Source organism: Staurois parvus, unplaced genomic scaffold (assembly GCF_062004578.1).
Source record: "Staurois parvus isolate SC_StPar_1 unplaced genomic scaffold, SC_StPar_1.0 ptg000276l, whole genome shotgun sequence".
Lineage (NCBI taxonomy): Eukaryota > Metazoa > Chordata > Amphibia > Anura > Ranidae > Staurois > Staurois parvus.
The window spans coordinates 3,780,859-3,797,966 of NW_028318072.1; the positions used below are offsets into that span (position 1 = coordinate 3,780,859).

Genomic DNA, 17,108 nt, shown 5'->3' on the forward strand with positions numbered 1-17,108 from the left:
TTTCCCCAGATGATGTTTGACTCATGTACCGTATATGGGTTTTGTTTGCGTCTGAGCTACCTTTCTTTTCCTTATAGGTCAACGTGGATACAACAGTGATTCAGTAACTCGGAAACAGCGTGAAGCACATTTTTGAACAACTGAAAGGAAATCAAAGCAACTGAGATACCAGTTGCAGCAACACAAATGAAGGTTCCTTTATAATTTCTGTCATTTCTTGCCTCCTACCCCCAAAAGAAACCCACCTGAACCAGCTCATAGGGCTGAATGCTGTGCCCTTCCGACATGCCAAGCCATGAAACTTTGAGGTAGTGTTGGAACTTGCTGCTACCCAATTTCCCCCACCATAACATTTCAATTTGGCTATCACCATGATGGGATGCCAGAGATTCAGCCATAACAACAAGAGGTTTGTGGGAACTGCTGTAGGTAGGTGTAGGCATGGCTATGTTTCTGCACTTATTAACTGCTGCAGTTTTTTTCTGGGGGCAAACAGAGTTCTTTTTCAAAGGACCAACAATCTGATTATGTTGCAGCTCTATTGCTTACATTGGTAATATTTAACAATATGGAAGTGCTCACTGCAAGTATTATGGCAATGGTTTGCGCCATTGGTCAGTTATTTGACCTGTGCAAATGATCATTTTATTAGGGGGCCCAGTTTAGTGCATAATATACAATGGGTCTTGAAGTCTGCATAAACTAACATGTACAGTTGCTGTTTGCTCTTCTTTTACCCTGAAGTTGGTGCATTTTATTTGCAAAGCTTAGCTTCAGTTATTTTTTATGAATTTATATTATTTTTAGTGTGCTTCAGATGCTTTGTGTTGTGTTTTCCCAATACAGTGTTCTCTTGTTTTTGTTTGATATGGGTCAACACAGGGGAAATGAATAATAAATGCCTGTGAAGATGCACATTCTATGTCTACACTATGTTTGAGGAGGATCTCATATGCATTTTTCTTCTGATTAAACCTTTGCAGAATCTATCAAATCAGCATAAAAAAAACAAGGACACATTTTGAACACAATAAAACACAGTATATACAAACACCACATTAACACATCAAAGGATGTCATGGAAATGTATTTCTGTTGAGTTATATTTATATTGTAGTCTTCACTTTTGATAATTAGAACTGAATGGCAGTGTGTAGGTGACCCTACATATAAGAGTATGCTCATTTTAATGAAACATTAGAAACATCCAGACCCATATTCATAGAGTAGCCTATACATCGTCTATAGAGTATTATAACTGTCTAAGAAAATTAAGGGATTATGATTATTTTCCTTCGTATTTACTATAACATACCTCCCAACTTTCTGAGATGGAAAGAGGGACACGTATTAGCAAAAGTATGTATGCATAGGACACATGCCCTGCCATGCCCCCCTTAAAGGAGAATTATATAAAAAAAATGTTGGTTAAACCCACAAGTAGTTTTTTTGACCACTACCATTCCTTTATATTGGCTTTGGAAATTTACAAATGCAACAATTTAGAAATTGCATGGAAGGTTTAGCACTGTAAAACACTTTTTGATAGATAAATAATGTATTTTATATACAACTATATAGATCACATATAGTTGTATATAAAATACACAGGGACTTTGTTCCAAATGAGGGACAATTGTTCTGGAAATCAGGGACAATTGGGAGCTATGCTATACGCATGCTCGTTTTAAAAAAAAAAAGGTTTTTTTTTGAGTTCATACCATTTACGGCTTTAGTAAAGGTACCATAAGAAAAGTTAGGGTACACTATTGATATCATGATTTGGTGATTGATGGGTAGAGAAATAGACAATTATTTTCATATCAGATAGTGCAACTGCCATGGAGCCATGAAACACAGCTGACAGAGTTGACCAGTTACATAGTGATTCATGCAGGCACTAATGTTTCATAAATAAACTTAAATATACAGTAATCAATATATTGTATATATAGTATATATTAGGGAACTTCTATATGACTTCCATAAAAGCATTTTGTGTTCTGTATCAAAACAGGAACAATTTTGAGAGGGAGACTGAAGAGGCAGATGGGACCCCATCACACATAGTTACGGCCCTGCCGGTTAGTGTTAAAATGAGTGCTGTCCTGTGCACAATCTGGTTTATAAAATAAACAAATAATTTTTTTTATTATTTCATGTCAAGCTTTTCTCTAACATGACTTTGCAGATTATTCAGGCAAAACCTATAACAGACTTGTATAAGTATAGTGTGTGTATGAATATGAGCATGGAAGTCCAATGAAATCTGGAATTTCCTTTTTTACAATTACCACCTGTAGATCTGCAGAGTTGTTCCTGCAATAGAAGAGACTGACTACTTACTTTCTGCAGGCAGTGAGTCCATACTTTACCTTCTTTAAGCAGCAAGTCTCCAGTAAAGCCTTGAACACCCACGTCCACACTGTGCAATACAGTTCCTTAGACTCAGTAATGACATAGGAGCTGGCAGAATAACCATTGAGTGCAGCAGGGGGACACAATCATTCAACACTTCCACGTGTGTTGAATACTAAAGACTTTGCTAGAGATTACGGTGGTTAAAAAACAAGAAAAATCATACTCATTCATGCTAGAAAGGTAAGTATTCAATGTCTTTTATTGCAGGAGTAATGCTTAGAACGTTTATTTTTTTGAAAGTGATACAGTCTCTTTCATTGTAAGAGATTGCACATTTTACCTACAATATGCTATTGCAGTTTAACTAAAAAGTAATTATTCTCTGTGGCAAATTAAGATATTTTATCAATCAGATTCCCATCAAATATCCATTTTATTGGAAACTCTCTTTAAACAATAGAGTTTTTTGTTTTTTCTTTTTTGTATTCTGTTCTGTTAATTTTTCTTATTAGTAAAGACATGTGCACAAGGTGAATTAAAGTATTTGTTCACCAGTGCCAGAAGTCTGCCAAGCAAATAGGTGAGTTGGACCTTTGGTGCATGAACAGAACTGTGATTTAATTGGTATTACTGAATCTTGGCTTCATTCTTCACATGACTGGGCCATTAATATTCCTGGCTATGTTTTCTTTCGGAGAGACAGAGTAAATAGGAAGGGTGGTGGTGTCTGTCTCTATGTGAGAAGTGATCTCAGAGTGAGTGTGAAACAGGACCTAGTTGAAGGAGATTGTGATGAGGTTGAAGCATTATGGGTGGAACTGCACATGGGGGTGCGTACTGCAAAGGTAATCATTGGAGTTTGATATAGGCCTCACAGTGTTAATGAGAAGGTGGAGACTCAGCTCCTTACACAGATCGAAAGAGATGCAAGGGCTGGGACAGTGATAATAATGGGGGATTTTAACTACCCAGAAATTGACTGGAGTAGTGGTACTGCAGGAACAGTTAAAGGGCAAAAATGTTTAAACCTGCTACAGGACAATTTTATGGTACAGTTCATAGAAGTCTCAACAAGGAATGATGCTCTGCTGGAGCTGATAATCTCAAACCATGCAGAGCTTATTATGAATGCCCATATAAAAGAACATCTGGGTAGCAGTGACCATAACATGATTTCATTTATTGTTAGCTGTAAACAGCAAGCACATATGGGGAAAATAAAAATGCTCAATTTTAAGAAAGCTAATTTTCCAAGGCCGAGAGCTGCTCTCCAAGACTTAGACTGGGAAGGAATATTTGCATCAATGAACACAACACAGAAATGGGAGTTCTTGAAAAAAATCTGTATGTGAACACACTGCAAAATATATTCCCATGGGCAACAAGTTTAAAATGCTAAAAATCAAACCTATGTGGCTTACGGCCAAAGTTAAAAGAGTTATAGATAATAATAAAAGAGCTTTTATTAAATATAAACATGAAGGAACGCTATCATCGTTTAAACATTACAAAGAATATATCAGAATATGCAAAAAGGAAATAAAAGCCGCAAAAACTGAAAACGATTGACAGATTGCAAGAGATAGCAGGACCAACCCCTAAAAATTCTTCAAATATATTAATAGTAAAGAGGTCCGGTCCGAGCATGTAGGCTCTTTACAAAATAATCTAGAGTGGGTGACTGGGGACAAAGAGAAGGAAAATGTATTAAAAACTTTCTGCAGCTCTGTGTATACAAAGGAGCATGGGGGAACTCTTGTCCATAATGGGCATAGTATTGACACAGCTCCAGATAATCCACATTGGCTCACAATTCATATGATCCAAAAATATTTAGACAGAATAAAGGTGAATAAAGCACCTGGGCCGGATGGCATACACCCACGGGTCCTTAAAGAATTGGGCTCTATCATTTCAAAGCCATTGTTTCTAATTTTTATGGACTCTTTAATGACTGGCATAGTACCACTGGATTGGTGTAAAATCAATGTGGTACTAATATTTAAAAAGGGGTCAAAATCTTTATCAAGTAATTATAGACCTGTTAGTTTAACTTCTATAGTTGGGAAGATGCTGGAGAGTTTATTAAAAGACCACATAGATGAGTTCTTGCTGGGAAAAATATTTTAAGCAACAGACAGCATGGATTCATGAAAGACAGAAGTTGTCAAACAAATCTGATTTCTTTTTATGAGGATGTGAGCAAAACCTTGGACAGAGGGGTGGCGGTGGACGTGGTATACTTGGATTTTGCAAAAGCGTTTGACACAGTTCCCCACACACGGCTAATGTGTAAGGTAAAGTCTACAGGCTTGGAAAAATCTGTATGTAAATGGATAGAAAACTGACTAAACGTTTGTATTCAGAGAGTAGTAGTTAATGATTCATATGGTCTAGGGTTGGTGTACCCCAAGGTTCAGTGTTGGGACCCTTACTTTTTAATATATTTATCAACAATATAGGGTCTGGGATTAAAAATACCACTTCAGTCTTTGCAGATGACATCAAGCTGTGCAGTGGAATAACGTCCTTACAGGATGTCTCCAACTTACAAGGTGACCTCAATGCACTGTTTAATTGGGCAACTATGTGACAAATGAGGCTTAATGTTGATAAATGTAAGGTTATGCACTTGGTGGCTAAGAATATGCATGCATCATACATACTAGGGGGGGGTACAACTGGGGGAATCAATGGTTGAGAAGGATTTGGTTCTGGTAGATCATAAGCTTAATAATGGCATGCAATGCCAAGCTGCAGTTTCTAAAGCGAGCAAAATCCTCTCTTGCATTAAAAGAGGTATAGACTCCAGAGAGAGAGAGATATCATTTTACCCCTGTACAAATCATTAGTAACACCTCATATGGATATGGATATACAGTTCAATTTTGGGAGCCAATTCACAAAAAGAACATTGGGGAACTGGAAAAAGTACAGAGGAAGGCAACCAAACTCATAAGAGGAAAGATTAGAGGAACTGAATTTATTCTCTTTTGAGAAGAGGAGATTAAGGGGGGATATGATCAAAATGTATAAATACATCAGTGGTTCATATAGTGAACTCGGTGTAGAGCTATTCACCCTGAGGTCATCACAGAGGACAAGGGGGCACTCTTTACGTCTGGAGGAAAAGAGATTTAATCTCCAGACACGGAAAGGTTTCTTCACAGTAAGAACTGTGAAAATGTGGAATAGACTACCTCAAGATTTGGTTCTGGACAGCTCAGTGGATTGCTTTAAAAAGGCCTGGATTCTTTCTTGGATACACCGAATATAACTTGATACTAACATTTATAAGTAAAGTTGATCCAGGGAATTATCCGATTGCCTCTCGGGGGATCAGGAAGGAATTTTTTTCCCTGTAGGAGCAAATTGGATCATGCTTTGCTGGGTTTTTTTTGCCTTCCTCTGGATCAACTGTGGGTGTCTGATTATAATTTTTTTTTAAATGGTTGAACTGGATGGACTTTTGTCTTTTTTCAGCCAGACTAACTATGTAACTATGTAACAATGCTGCTGGTCCATATACATTTTTAAAGTCTTATATATTTTTATCACTTCCTGGAAAATTTATATTAAATTAAAGACAGCAAAGAAAGACACACTTGGTGAAACATTGTATATTTCTTATACATTGCTGATAATGTACTGAAGATTTGAAATACAATATCACTACCAATTATTTTTATATAATGGCCAGTTGCATTCCACGAAGATGAATAAAGGATTTTAGTTTTCCATGATATGATACATCATACAATACACTGATATTCCCTGTTCGGTAAAGATTTACAGAGCTCTCATATATGTGCTTTCAGTAATAATATTTGTGCATTTTCGCATGGGCATAGGTATAGATTTTTATGCACATTGATAAATGTTCCTATTGTGTGTCAGTGTGCTATTTTATGTACAGAATGTTATAAAAAATGTGTAATTAAAGTTACACATGAAAAAAGGACTATCTTCATCATGTAGTCATCATACCAGCACAAATGCATAGTCTGACATAGTACTAGTTTTGTAAACTTATTTATTGTGCTATAGCCAAAAGTGGCCACCTGACCATCACACCTGCATACAGTATGGTCAAAAGTATGTGGACAATCTTTCAATATGTTTACTGCTAATGTTTCCAATGAAGGGTGCTCTTAATGCTATAGCATACAAAGACATTTTAAACACTTTCAACCTTGTGTTAACAGTTTAGGGAAGGTCCTTTTTGGATCCAGAATGATGGTGTGCCTGTGCACAAACCCAGGACCATGCTAACATGCTTTAGTGTGGAGGAACTCACAAATGCTTTTTTGGCTGTCTGGGCACAAATGTCCACAGATACTCTCTAATATTATGTGGAAAGCCTTCCCAGAAGAAAAGAGACTGTTATACCACCAATGAGGAAGGGGGAGGGGGTGACTCCACACCCATGTTTTTGGAATGAGGTGTCCAAAAAGAATATATCAGTGTGATGGTCAGATGTCAACAGGTTTTGGCCATATAGTGTATGTATTATATTATACCCAATTACCATTCATCAAAGATATCTGTAAGTACTGAGTGTATTGAATGATGTGCTACAGGAGTCTGCTCCTGAGATTTTAATATTTATGATTTTTAACTCATTCAAGCTCAATACTATCCAGATTGTTACCAGAAATGTTAAGCCCAACTGAGGGAGGGCTGCTAGAACCACTGGTATTCATTGGCTTGTCCTTTTGATGTTTTGATGAAATAAATACTTTGTGGTCTCTCAAAATATGAGTGGCGCCCTCCTAGTTAGCCAGGGAGAGCTAGTTATTTATTTTTTTGTTAGGAAGCTGAATAGCAGCTAGGAGAAATAGTCAAAGGGGTCAAAATTGGGTTAGGGCTATGAGGCTTTGCACATCAGCTCTGATAACTCCCTTTAATCTAGAGACTTGGGGACATCTCTAGAAGTCAGTGGGCAGGGGTGAGGAGTGGCTGATCTGTATGCTTAAAGGATCTTAACCAATCCCTAAGCAGGAGATTTGGTATGGGGCCAGGACTGCCTTTAGATGTGTTAGAGCCTGCTCAGCAGCAGGGGAGATTGGGTGGAAGATGGAGTGAGCAGGATGGTGCGTGGAGCCTGGGAGGAGGTCCAGGAAAGGGGCCTCCCTACCGGCAGAGGAGCTAGAAGGGAGAATCTCTCATGGAGTCCTTGGAATCTCCAATTTCCTTCCCGTTGGGTGGCACGTTGGGTGTGTGAGCAGAGAAGCGGAGGTGTTGTACAAGAGAAAATAAGGAGTGTGTGTTTGGTGCAGCCATGAATGGGACATCTGAATGGTGACCAGGGATTGGAACTCTGGAGTCACTGCACTGGATACGATGCATGTACTTGTACTCTAGCCCTCTGGTGATTGCATATGGATGGAGGAGTGCACACTCCTGGTGACAGGGTGAAGAAGCTTTTTGGTCCTCTTTTCCCTCGCACTGTTTTGGACACTATATAAATTTGTATATATACGCTATTGATTGAACCTATCTATTTGTTACCACCGTTTGACTATTATTTGTAGTATCGGTTTATTTGTAGTAACTACTGGATTTCCAACCCACCTGCCAAAATCTAGACTAAGCATAGTATTGACGTATGAAGAAAAAATCCATATGACCCTTCCCTGTAGTCAACTGAATATTCAACTGTCACATCATGTTACTTTTATCTACTTCTTATTACCATGCTCCCAACTAAGATGTGAACTGCAGGATCAAAAATGTTAGCCACCTTTAAATGAGATAAAGTTCAACCATCCTAGCTGTTGGCAACAACAAAGAGGGCTTTTAGCAAGCTTTTATTCCTTATGGGACTCAACTTGCAGTCAGCATAATTAAACAGTGTGGATGTTGGGTGTTGAAAATGATTGTACTGAGGCTATGTTGCTTTGAAACTCTCAAATGCCTTTCTAAACAGGTAGTGTTTTGGTCTGGTTTCTAATATATCCATCCATGGAACACCCTGGATTAAAGGGATATGGCCCCTTGCCCATTGGACGTTTTTACAGCTCTTGCTTTTGGTGTTTTTTTCTACAGCCAGTAATTTCCCCAGCATGTTATCCTATGTGTTCATGTACACATAGGCTTTAATCAGCATTTTTTTGGCAGGGGCATTTTTTGGCTGGAACCCCCCAAGAGCTAATAGGTTTCTACGGGAGTTTTTTAGCTGTAAAAACACTCTAACGCTGAAAAACGTGGTAAAGCATGACAAACCGACATTTTGGGGTGCTTTTTGAGCAAAAATGTCATTTTATTTTGTGTAAAAAATGCAAACGCAGAAAAACGCAGCTAAACACTAATGCCAAAATGCTAAAAAATGCTGAAAAATTTGTGCTTTTAATACAACTTTACACAGCTAACGCTACCAGCGTTGTTAAAACGCCCAGCGCATGGAGCCTTAAGGAAATGGGACAGGATCTTAAAATACATCCCTTGACCTATTTATGCTAGTCTTCACCTCTTACATGTCCACTGCTCCATCTTTTATTGTAACCAATACCTAATACCCAGTGCTTCTGAATGTGGGAGAGCATGTGACCTCCTCTGTAGATGAACTCCAGAACTGAACAGCATCATTCTACCTGCTGGTTGAAGTGGACAATACAAAATATGAAGCTAAAGCATATCCTTTAAATAGCCTAAATAATCAAAGACCTTGAAAATGAGTGGACTGCTCTTTTAAGGGCAACTGAAAAATCAGCTTTATGGAAAGTTGAGTAGGTTAACCTTTGGTGGAGACTGTTAATTGCAAAGGCTCTGTAGGGACAGGAGGGGGCTTCAACACAGCAGACACTAGTTTCTTTCTCCTCAATTTCACTTAGTTTATACTTTATATGATGCAGGTCTGCATGGAGCTTAACCAAAAACAGCATAATCTAATAACATAACAGTTATAGTGTTAGATTATGCTGTTTTTGGTATAACTATTCTGTATATTGTTAGATATGCTCAGGCAACCAGTACAGCTGTGCTGTGCAGAATGACAGCCTACCAGGTATTTTTGGTGCACAGTGGACACTATAAAAACATTGAATTCCTAATAGTGTATGTCAGCCAGCTATTACTGATTAATATAAATGTATTAAGAAGCAAATTAATATAAAAGTAAAAATGTCCCAAACTGTTTAAAAGATGCAGAGGTATCAGCAGCTGACATTATGTGCAAATCCCGACTTATAGGAAGGCCTCCTAAAGCAGACATTGATGGGCTTCAACACCACTCTCAAAGGAGAAGTCAAGACTTGTGTGTAATTTCAGCTGCTTTTATCGATGCTGAATTTTTGGCTATGTGCTTCTCACTGAAGGTCACCTCTGCATATTTTAATCTTATGCACAGAGGGAATTTTCCAGGTTAGTGACAGGCTTACTGTAAGGCCATATCTCATCATCGCAAACACATATAACTTTGAGACAAAAAGAATCTGGAAAATTAGGAAAAAACTTTAATAATATAGTGGTAAAGGTGATCTGATGCTGTACTTTGCATTGATTTTTCACATTTTGCTTTGATGTATTTTTTACTTTTTTTTCTTAGATGTCGAGATCTGATAAGTGGGAAACAGGAGCATCTAGATAAAACCAGCAGTATTACCCATCATTTTATATGGATTCTTGAACCGGAGTTTTGCCTATTTGGAAAAAGGCTTTAGTACTCTGAGTACTCTGGCAGCATTTAGCCTGCCTTTCTATGTGTTGGATACCACTAGGCAGCAAGGTATTTAAAGCAACCGTGTCAGGTTACAAAGAAATCAAAAGAAAGCTCTTTTACGCACCTCTCCAGAGGCCCATGTCTTCTACCTTCCTTCCGTTGTTGTGCTGCTCTTCTGTCAGTCTCTTTGGCATTCGGCACTTCTGGGAGTGTCAGATGCTTGTGTCCCCTACTGCGCTTTGCGGTCCATGATCTGACCCCTATGTCACTACAGAATGCAACATAGTTGCATTTACGGTATCTGACACACAATACCACATGTATCCAACATTTCCAGAAGTGTTGAACACTGAAGAAAATGATGGAGGCTGCTGAGTTGGAACTGAGGTAAGGTAGGACATATGGGCTCTTGGAGATGTAAGTAGAGGAGCTCTGTTTTTTCAGGACATTTTAATCTTAAATTATTTGTAATCTGACAAGCTTGCTTTAAAGTTGAACCCTGGGCATATCTCTGCTCCAATCAAAACCCGAGTTGTTAAAAAAATCCTTAGCTAACTGCTCAAAATACCTTAAAGGAGAAGTATAGCTGAAGCTATTTTGGCTGTACTTCTCCTGTAGGTCACAAGAGTGCAGTTCGCGCTGCACTCCTGTGACCGGTTTTCAGCCAACAGTAGGCTAAAGCCCACTGTCTGCTGACATCACAGAGCCAGTCTAGGATCTGAAAAATGCTCACCGTTTGGTCAAGATCCACCCAAATGCCTGGCCCAGCACCTGGCCCAGCCTCTTATCAATCGCAGAGAGCCTGAGCCAGCTCCTCCCACTCCCTCCACAGCCCAGAACTGTGCGCTGGGCAGGCAGCAGAAAGCCAGAGACTGACACTCGCAGCTCTCTGCTCAGAAAGGAGGGAGAGAACTGAGTGATCAGCAGTGTTTGATCACTCAGTTCTCACTGCAGAGCCGGCGGGGGACATATGCAGCATTGGATCAATGCTGCATTTACCTAGGTGAGTATAAATGTTTTCTTTTTTTTTTTACAAGTCCATACTACTTTTTTAAAGTGGTTCTAAAGGTAGAACATGTTTTACCTTAATGCATTCCTTGCATTGAGGTAAAAATGTTCCAGTGGAAGTATCGCCCCATCACCACCCTCCCTCCTCTTAAACTTACCCGAGTCCTTTCTCAATCCAGCGCTGTGGTCGTCTGCAGCATCATTGTTCTCTCTCTCTCGTTATAGGACACAGAGGTAGCAGCAGGAGGGAGTAGCTGTCTCATACTGATGGCAATCAAACCCTGTGAGCAGAGAGTAGAAGGCAGGTTCAAGTAAGGCTGTATTTGTCTATAGATGCACATAGACACACCCCATAGGAAGCAGCTTCCTATGGTGGTGCACTGAGAAAAGGAGGAGGAGCCTGGAGCGCTGGTGGGGGACCCCAGAAGAGGAGGTTTGGGGCACAGAGCAGGTAAGTATAACATGTTTATTGTTATATAAAAACTTTTCATTGTAGTGGAGGAACCTCCACATCACTGGCTGGGTAATATTGTCAATTCCTATTTGCTGCCCTACAGTGGGGGTGTCAGTCTGCACAGCGGGCAGGGGACATAGTGAGTGGCTGTAGGTGAGTAAAAAAAAAGTTAAAAAAAGTAACTTTTTTTTAAGCGCTTGCAAAGGTGAAAAGGGAATGGGAGGGAGGGGAGAGCTTTAAGGAAAGTTCACAGGTATCCATGACTACATTTTCTTTTTAAGGTACATGCGTTATTTTTCTTTACATTGCACCCATTAAACACAGAACACTATTGTTTGGATAAAGTGAAGGAAGGTTTAGAACCCCTGTCAGGTTCTTACTACTAAAAGAGAGAAAACTTATGGCGCACAACAAAGATTATGCTCAGCTTGCTATCATAAAGTCCATAAAAAGTCCTTTAAGAGTTGATAAAAACACAGGCGGCAGCTGTCCTCAGAGTTTGCCAGCTCTGTGTATGGAGATAAGAAAAAGAAAGGTGGGGAAGCACCACCTAAGTGTAATATGTCAGTATACCACTTATTGAAAAGGGTTAAAAACACTCACAAGATAAAATATATGTGTTCACTCATCAAAAGGAATATCAGTGTCACCTGCTCATCACCGTCCTGGACAACTGGTTTGGTGATTCCAATGCTGTAGAAAGAGCACGGCGTAACCTATTTTCTGTGTGTGTCTCTCTCCAGTGACGTCACTTCCACCCATTCGTTCCAAGCTGGTCAAGGAGGACTTTCTGCTCTCCACAAGGTGTCCATGCCTCCACACCACCACTGACAGCTCATTAAAAGGAATATCAGTGTGGACCGCTCATCACTGTCTTGGACAACCGCAGTGGTGATTCTAATGCTGTCAGTGGTGGTGTGGGTTGGCATGGATACCTTGTGAAGAGCAGGAAGTCCTCCTTGACCAGCTTGGAACAAATGGGTGGAAGTGATGTCACCGGAGAGAGAGACAAACAGAAAATAGGTTATACCGTGCTCCTTCTACAGCATTGGAATTATCAAAGCGGTTGTCCAGGACGGTGATGAGCAGGTGACACTGATATTCATTTTGATGAGTGAACACATATATTTTATCTTGTGAGAGTTTTTAATCATTTTTCAAGAAATGGTGTACTGACATATCGTATTTAGGTGGCGCTTCCCCCCTTTCTTTATCTTATTTTTTTCTTATTCTTTTTCTTACTAATATCTGCTGCTCTGTAACAGAGTTCCCTTTGTTTACTATCCTGGTGACAAAATTTTCATCGGTTATCTTAATATCTGGAGCAAGGATACAAACAACAATTAAAAAAATAGCAAAGAAGAGAAAACCAACACACAGAGATGTAGATTCTAAAGCAGGATTTACTTAAGTACCATATCAGCAATAAAAGTTACTGATATGTAATCTCTGCATTTCTAAATTTTGTACGATACCACCGTAATATCATGCATCCACCCTCAATAAGGGTACCCATGGATGTCTGTACAATATGGTTTGATGAATTATTGGCAATAAAATACTGACAGGGGTTCCGACTGTTCTACTTTGCAAGAAAAAACTAAATTATTTCTGTGTTGCCATTGGAGATATTTCTCCCTCACTTCTTGTTTGTTGGACTATTGTCATTGTGACAGTAAGTGAGGGGAAATCTCTCTATTGATGCCCTGAAAATCAGTAAGAACTTGACAAGGTTTCTAATCTTCACCACTCTATCCAAAACTTTGGCTGGAGATACACGTTAAGCAGGCAAATCCCCACCAGTCAAAAATCAGGAGACCGTTATGGGGTTATGTACTTCCAAAATCCCTTTAAAAGATTTTCATCTTCAGTGAAAATCCCTGAATTCTTTCCTAATGCATGTGATGACGCACAGTAGTTCTCTCTTCAGAAGCTCCCTAGTAATCAGATACACACAGAGATAATACATGGAGAGGTCAGTGGCAGATCAGGGGTTTTCATTCATGCTGGGCGCTGCTTATAATTTGATTGTGGTTAATTATTTGAACAGGAAACGACTTGCACTGCTGAAGACTTGTTATTTCTTTACACCCTGATACGCGCATACACATTTGTATACTAGGCTCTAATACAGTCTGTTAAACATGACACCATGGACATGTAACATGTAACTCCATATCTCATGCATTGTGTGGCAAGGCAGCAAAGCAATAAACTTTGTAAGTATCTATTACCTATCTTTTTGATGTATACAGGTTCTGGAGGAAGCTACTAAAGGAGCAGAGGCTGTTCAGGTAGCAAAGTGTATTTTTACTTTGCAAAGTATGTGCTAGTGAATGTTGGGTCCTAGGGGACCCCACAGTTCCTGGGACCAACATCCTTGCTTTTTTAGCCTGTGGTTTTATATCTGAAGTTGATTTGTGAGTGGAGTGTTTTTTAACTAGCTGCCATTATGGGTTGACATGTTTTCTTTAATAGTTACCATTATGGGTTGATATCACCCCTTTGGCGGACACATATGTAATCTCATTAGTACCTAACAATTTAATTTTATGTTTCTACTTTATAAATATCCTGTCAGTAGACTTCACTCCTGATGAGGTGAATGAATATTCACAAAATGCGTTGAGATTTTTTATGCGTTCTTATAGCCACAGGAGTTATGTTAAAGGAAAAGTATGGCCAAAAGTCTTTTGACCATACTTCTCCTGTGGGTCACAGGAGGGCACTTAGTTCTGCACTCCTGTAACCCAGATTCAGCTGACAGTGGGCTAAGGTCCGCTGTTGGCTCACGTCACAGAGGCGGTTCAAGCTCTGCAGGGAACCTGACAATAATGTTGGGGTCTTCCCAGATGCCTGACCAGCAGTACGCCGCTGAGAGCCTGAGCCAGCCACTCTAGCCCTTTCCACAGGCCAGAACATCAGTGAGTGCTGGAGGGGCAGAGCAGAGTGCTGGTGAATGACAGTCACCACAGTGTGGTCAAAGTGGACCCAAGAACTGAGTGATCAGCAGTCTTTAATCTTTCAGTTCTCATTGTAAAGCTGGCAGGGCACAGCTGCAGCCATCTAGGTAAGTATGTATGTTTGTTTTTCCACATTCTCGCACTTCTCTTTAAAGTATATTTATAAGTAACAAAATAGCATAGATCAAGAACTGTAACTATAATTTTGTTATAACACTAATTTGTATGCCCAGAATATTACCAAAAGATACATCAGCTTCTCTTTTTTAGCTCTGGTTCATACCTCTGTGGCTTTGAAGGTCCGCTACTTCAGCACAACTTCAAAGTCGACTATCAGTGTGATTTCATGTGCGGCTTGCTGACATCTGTGCAACTTCATTTAATAGATGTCAATGCAAGTCATAATGAAGATGCACAGCGATAGTACAGGAACCTTTTTCAAAGTTGTTGTGGCTTTGAACAGTTCCCTTGCAGCAAATGGGGTGCGACTTGTCATGTGACTTTGAACAAGTTAGTGGTGTGAACCAGGGCTTAAAGTGTTTCTAAACCCAGGACCCTGCATTCACTCTATCTGGTCTCCCACAGCACACACTACGTGGAAGTGCAATTATTTTAGTAAATATAAACTGTTAAATACCTTTTCCCATCAGCAGTTGGAGCAGTCTTGTGACTTCTATCAGTGTCCAACAGAACACTGGTTAAAGCTTGTAGGATGAGTTTTCTTTCTGCTTTAGGAGGATGCAGAACCCCTGTCCCTCTGTCTGGACAGTGCTGATCACATGCACTCTCTCAAGACCAAAAAACCTCTATAGCAACACACACCAAACTGAGCATGTGCGGAGTGTCTCCACACAATGTCTTATCAGGAGATAAGGGGGGGGGGGGGCACTGGAAGAAGGAAAGGATCAGAGAATTTAGGATCAAACAGCATTTTCACACAATGCAAAGGATTAACCCCTTAGATTCCACAGTGAGTATAACAAGTATGCTTTACTGCACATGCGGACTGATTTTACTGTTGTGGGTTTAGCAACACTTTAATTAATCAATTTTCTATATTTGTTACAAGATCTTTCCTTCATTGTTTGATTACTAATAAAAGGCTATTTTATTTTACCTTTCTGTTGATAGTATACCTCATTTAAAATCCCACGGGCAGTCAAATTTTTGTTTTGCGTTAAATCATAAGGGATGGGGGTACCTCCTTTTGTGTACAGGATCAAATTAAACATGATGGATGCTAATGAATTGTTTTCGCTTCAAATACACAATCAGGCTAATATACAAACCAGTTTTGAGTTTCCATCACACATGACAGGGTATTCGCAGTGAACACAGCTTCGTCCTAATTCATTAACCTTCACTTTGCAAAGAAAACATTCACTCTGCTAGGTGAACATCCTTTATTACTTTAGTGAATCAACCTAATTTTATTGAAAAGTCTTCAAATTGCAAGTGAACAGAATATTGTCTATAAGGACATCCTACAGCCAACTGCAGTTAACTAAAGACAGTGGTAGACTAACCCTGAGAAATCAAAAGTATCACTTGGAAATGGTCCCTTGGATACAAGTGATACTTCAACAGCATGCATAGACATACTAGGAAATAAATGCTAAATACACTTATTATTATTTCAAAATCCTCCTAAAGTTGGAATTAGTTGTGGTAATAAAATAAAAACTTGAAAATGACATTTTACAAGCCAACAATGGCCACAAAGGATTTCAATAACCTTTCCCAGTGAAGGCTTTTGTTAACTAACATTAAACCATACACCCAACAACAGAAATTGGCACGGTAAGAATTCCCGGGTCCCCAAAGATCACCGTAGAAGATCCCCTCATTCATTCTGAGTATACAGTAGAACATGACGTTACTGTAAGTCGTAGCAAGTGACAATTCAGTGAGGAGCAGCACAGCTGCTGACTGAAGGCAATCTGCATCCCTCTGATCTTCCCAGAATGGATTCAATGGGAATGCATTTAATGAATTAAGCCCGCAAGAAGCGATATTAATGGCACATTGAGCAAAGACCGTGGTTTTCTTCTCCAGTTTCTGCACAAGGGGAAGGAGAATGGGACAGATTTCGATGGCCAAAAAGTACAATTCTAGAGAGAAATGAAAGTGGGAAGAAATGGAAAGAGCAGGCAAAGAAGCCCAGGATAAGAGGCAGATCGAGGAAAAGGAGGACACTGTAAGCAATACACCTCTCCAGTTCAAAAGATATGTAGTGGACCCCTGCCCCATACACTACCTTCCCCTCTCTTACCTGCATCTTGACTTGAGACTGAGTTGAGCAGAGATGCTGCAAATCTGCGAATGTGTGACAATAGCAACACTGTGCAGTGTCTTCTCTCTCCTCCCAACCCTCTTATCAGAGTCTCCAGGAAAAAAAAGCCTCTTTTGTATTAACTGTTTCATCTCCATCTCCCTTGGACCATTCTTTCTCATCTTCCTCCTGTAACCGCCTTCCTCTTGAACAGATGATACATTATGTTTTACTCAACTATGAAAGACCTCTGGAACAGGTTGCTATGGATAATACAAACATTTTTCATTCTCCAATTTTTTATACTTATTTTTCCTATAAAAGTCAATAAACATCAGAACCCAAAAGTACAGGGAAATATTATTTATCTTGTCATTGGATAGTTCAGTT

General features: G+C 39.5%; 1 protein-coding gene across 2 annotated transcripts in view; it reads right to left on the reverse strand.

Moving 5' to 3' along the window:
• Positions 1-16,872, reverse strand: part of KCNIP3 (potassium voltage-gated channel interacting protein 3) — a 203,441-nt gene extending 186,569 nt beyond the window's left edge. Inside the window, exon 1 of one of the 2 annotated variants that reach the window (XM_089681725.1) lies at positions 16,719-16,872. In XM_089681725.1, coding sequence (XP_089537851.1) covers positions 16,719-16,724 — 6 coding nt within the window. In that variant the 5' untranslated portion in view covers positions 16,725-16,872. The remainder of the gene's footprint in view (positions 1-16,718) is intronic. The other variant, XM_089681726.1, reaches the window with a different exon arrangement.
• Between the last annotated feature and the right edge of the window lie 236 nt (positions 16,873-17,108).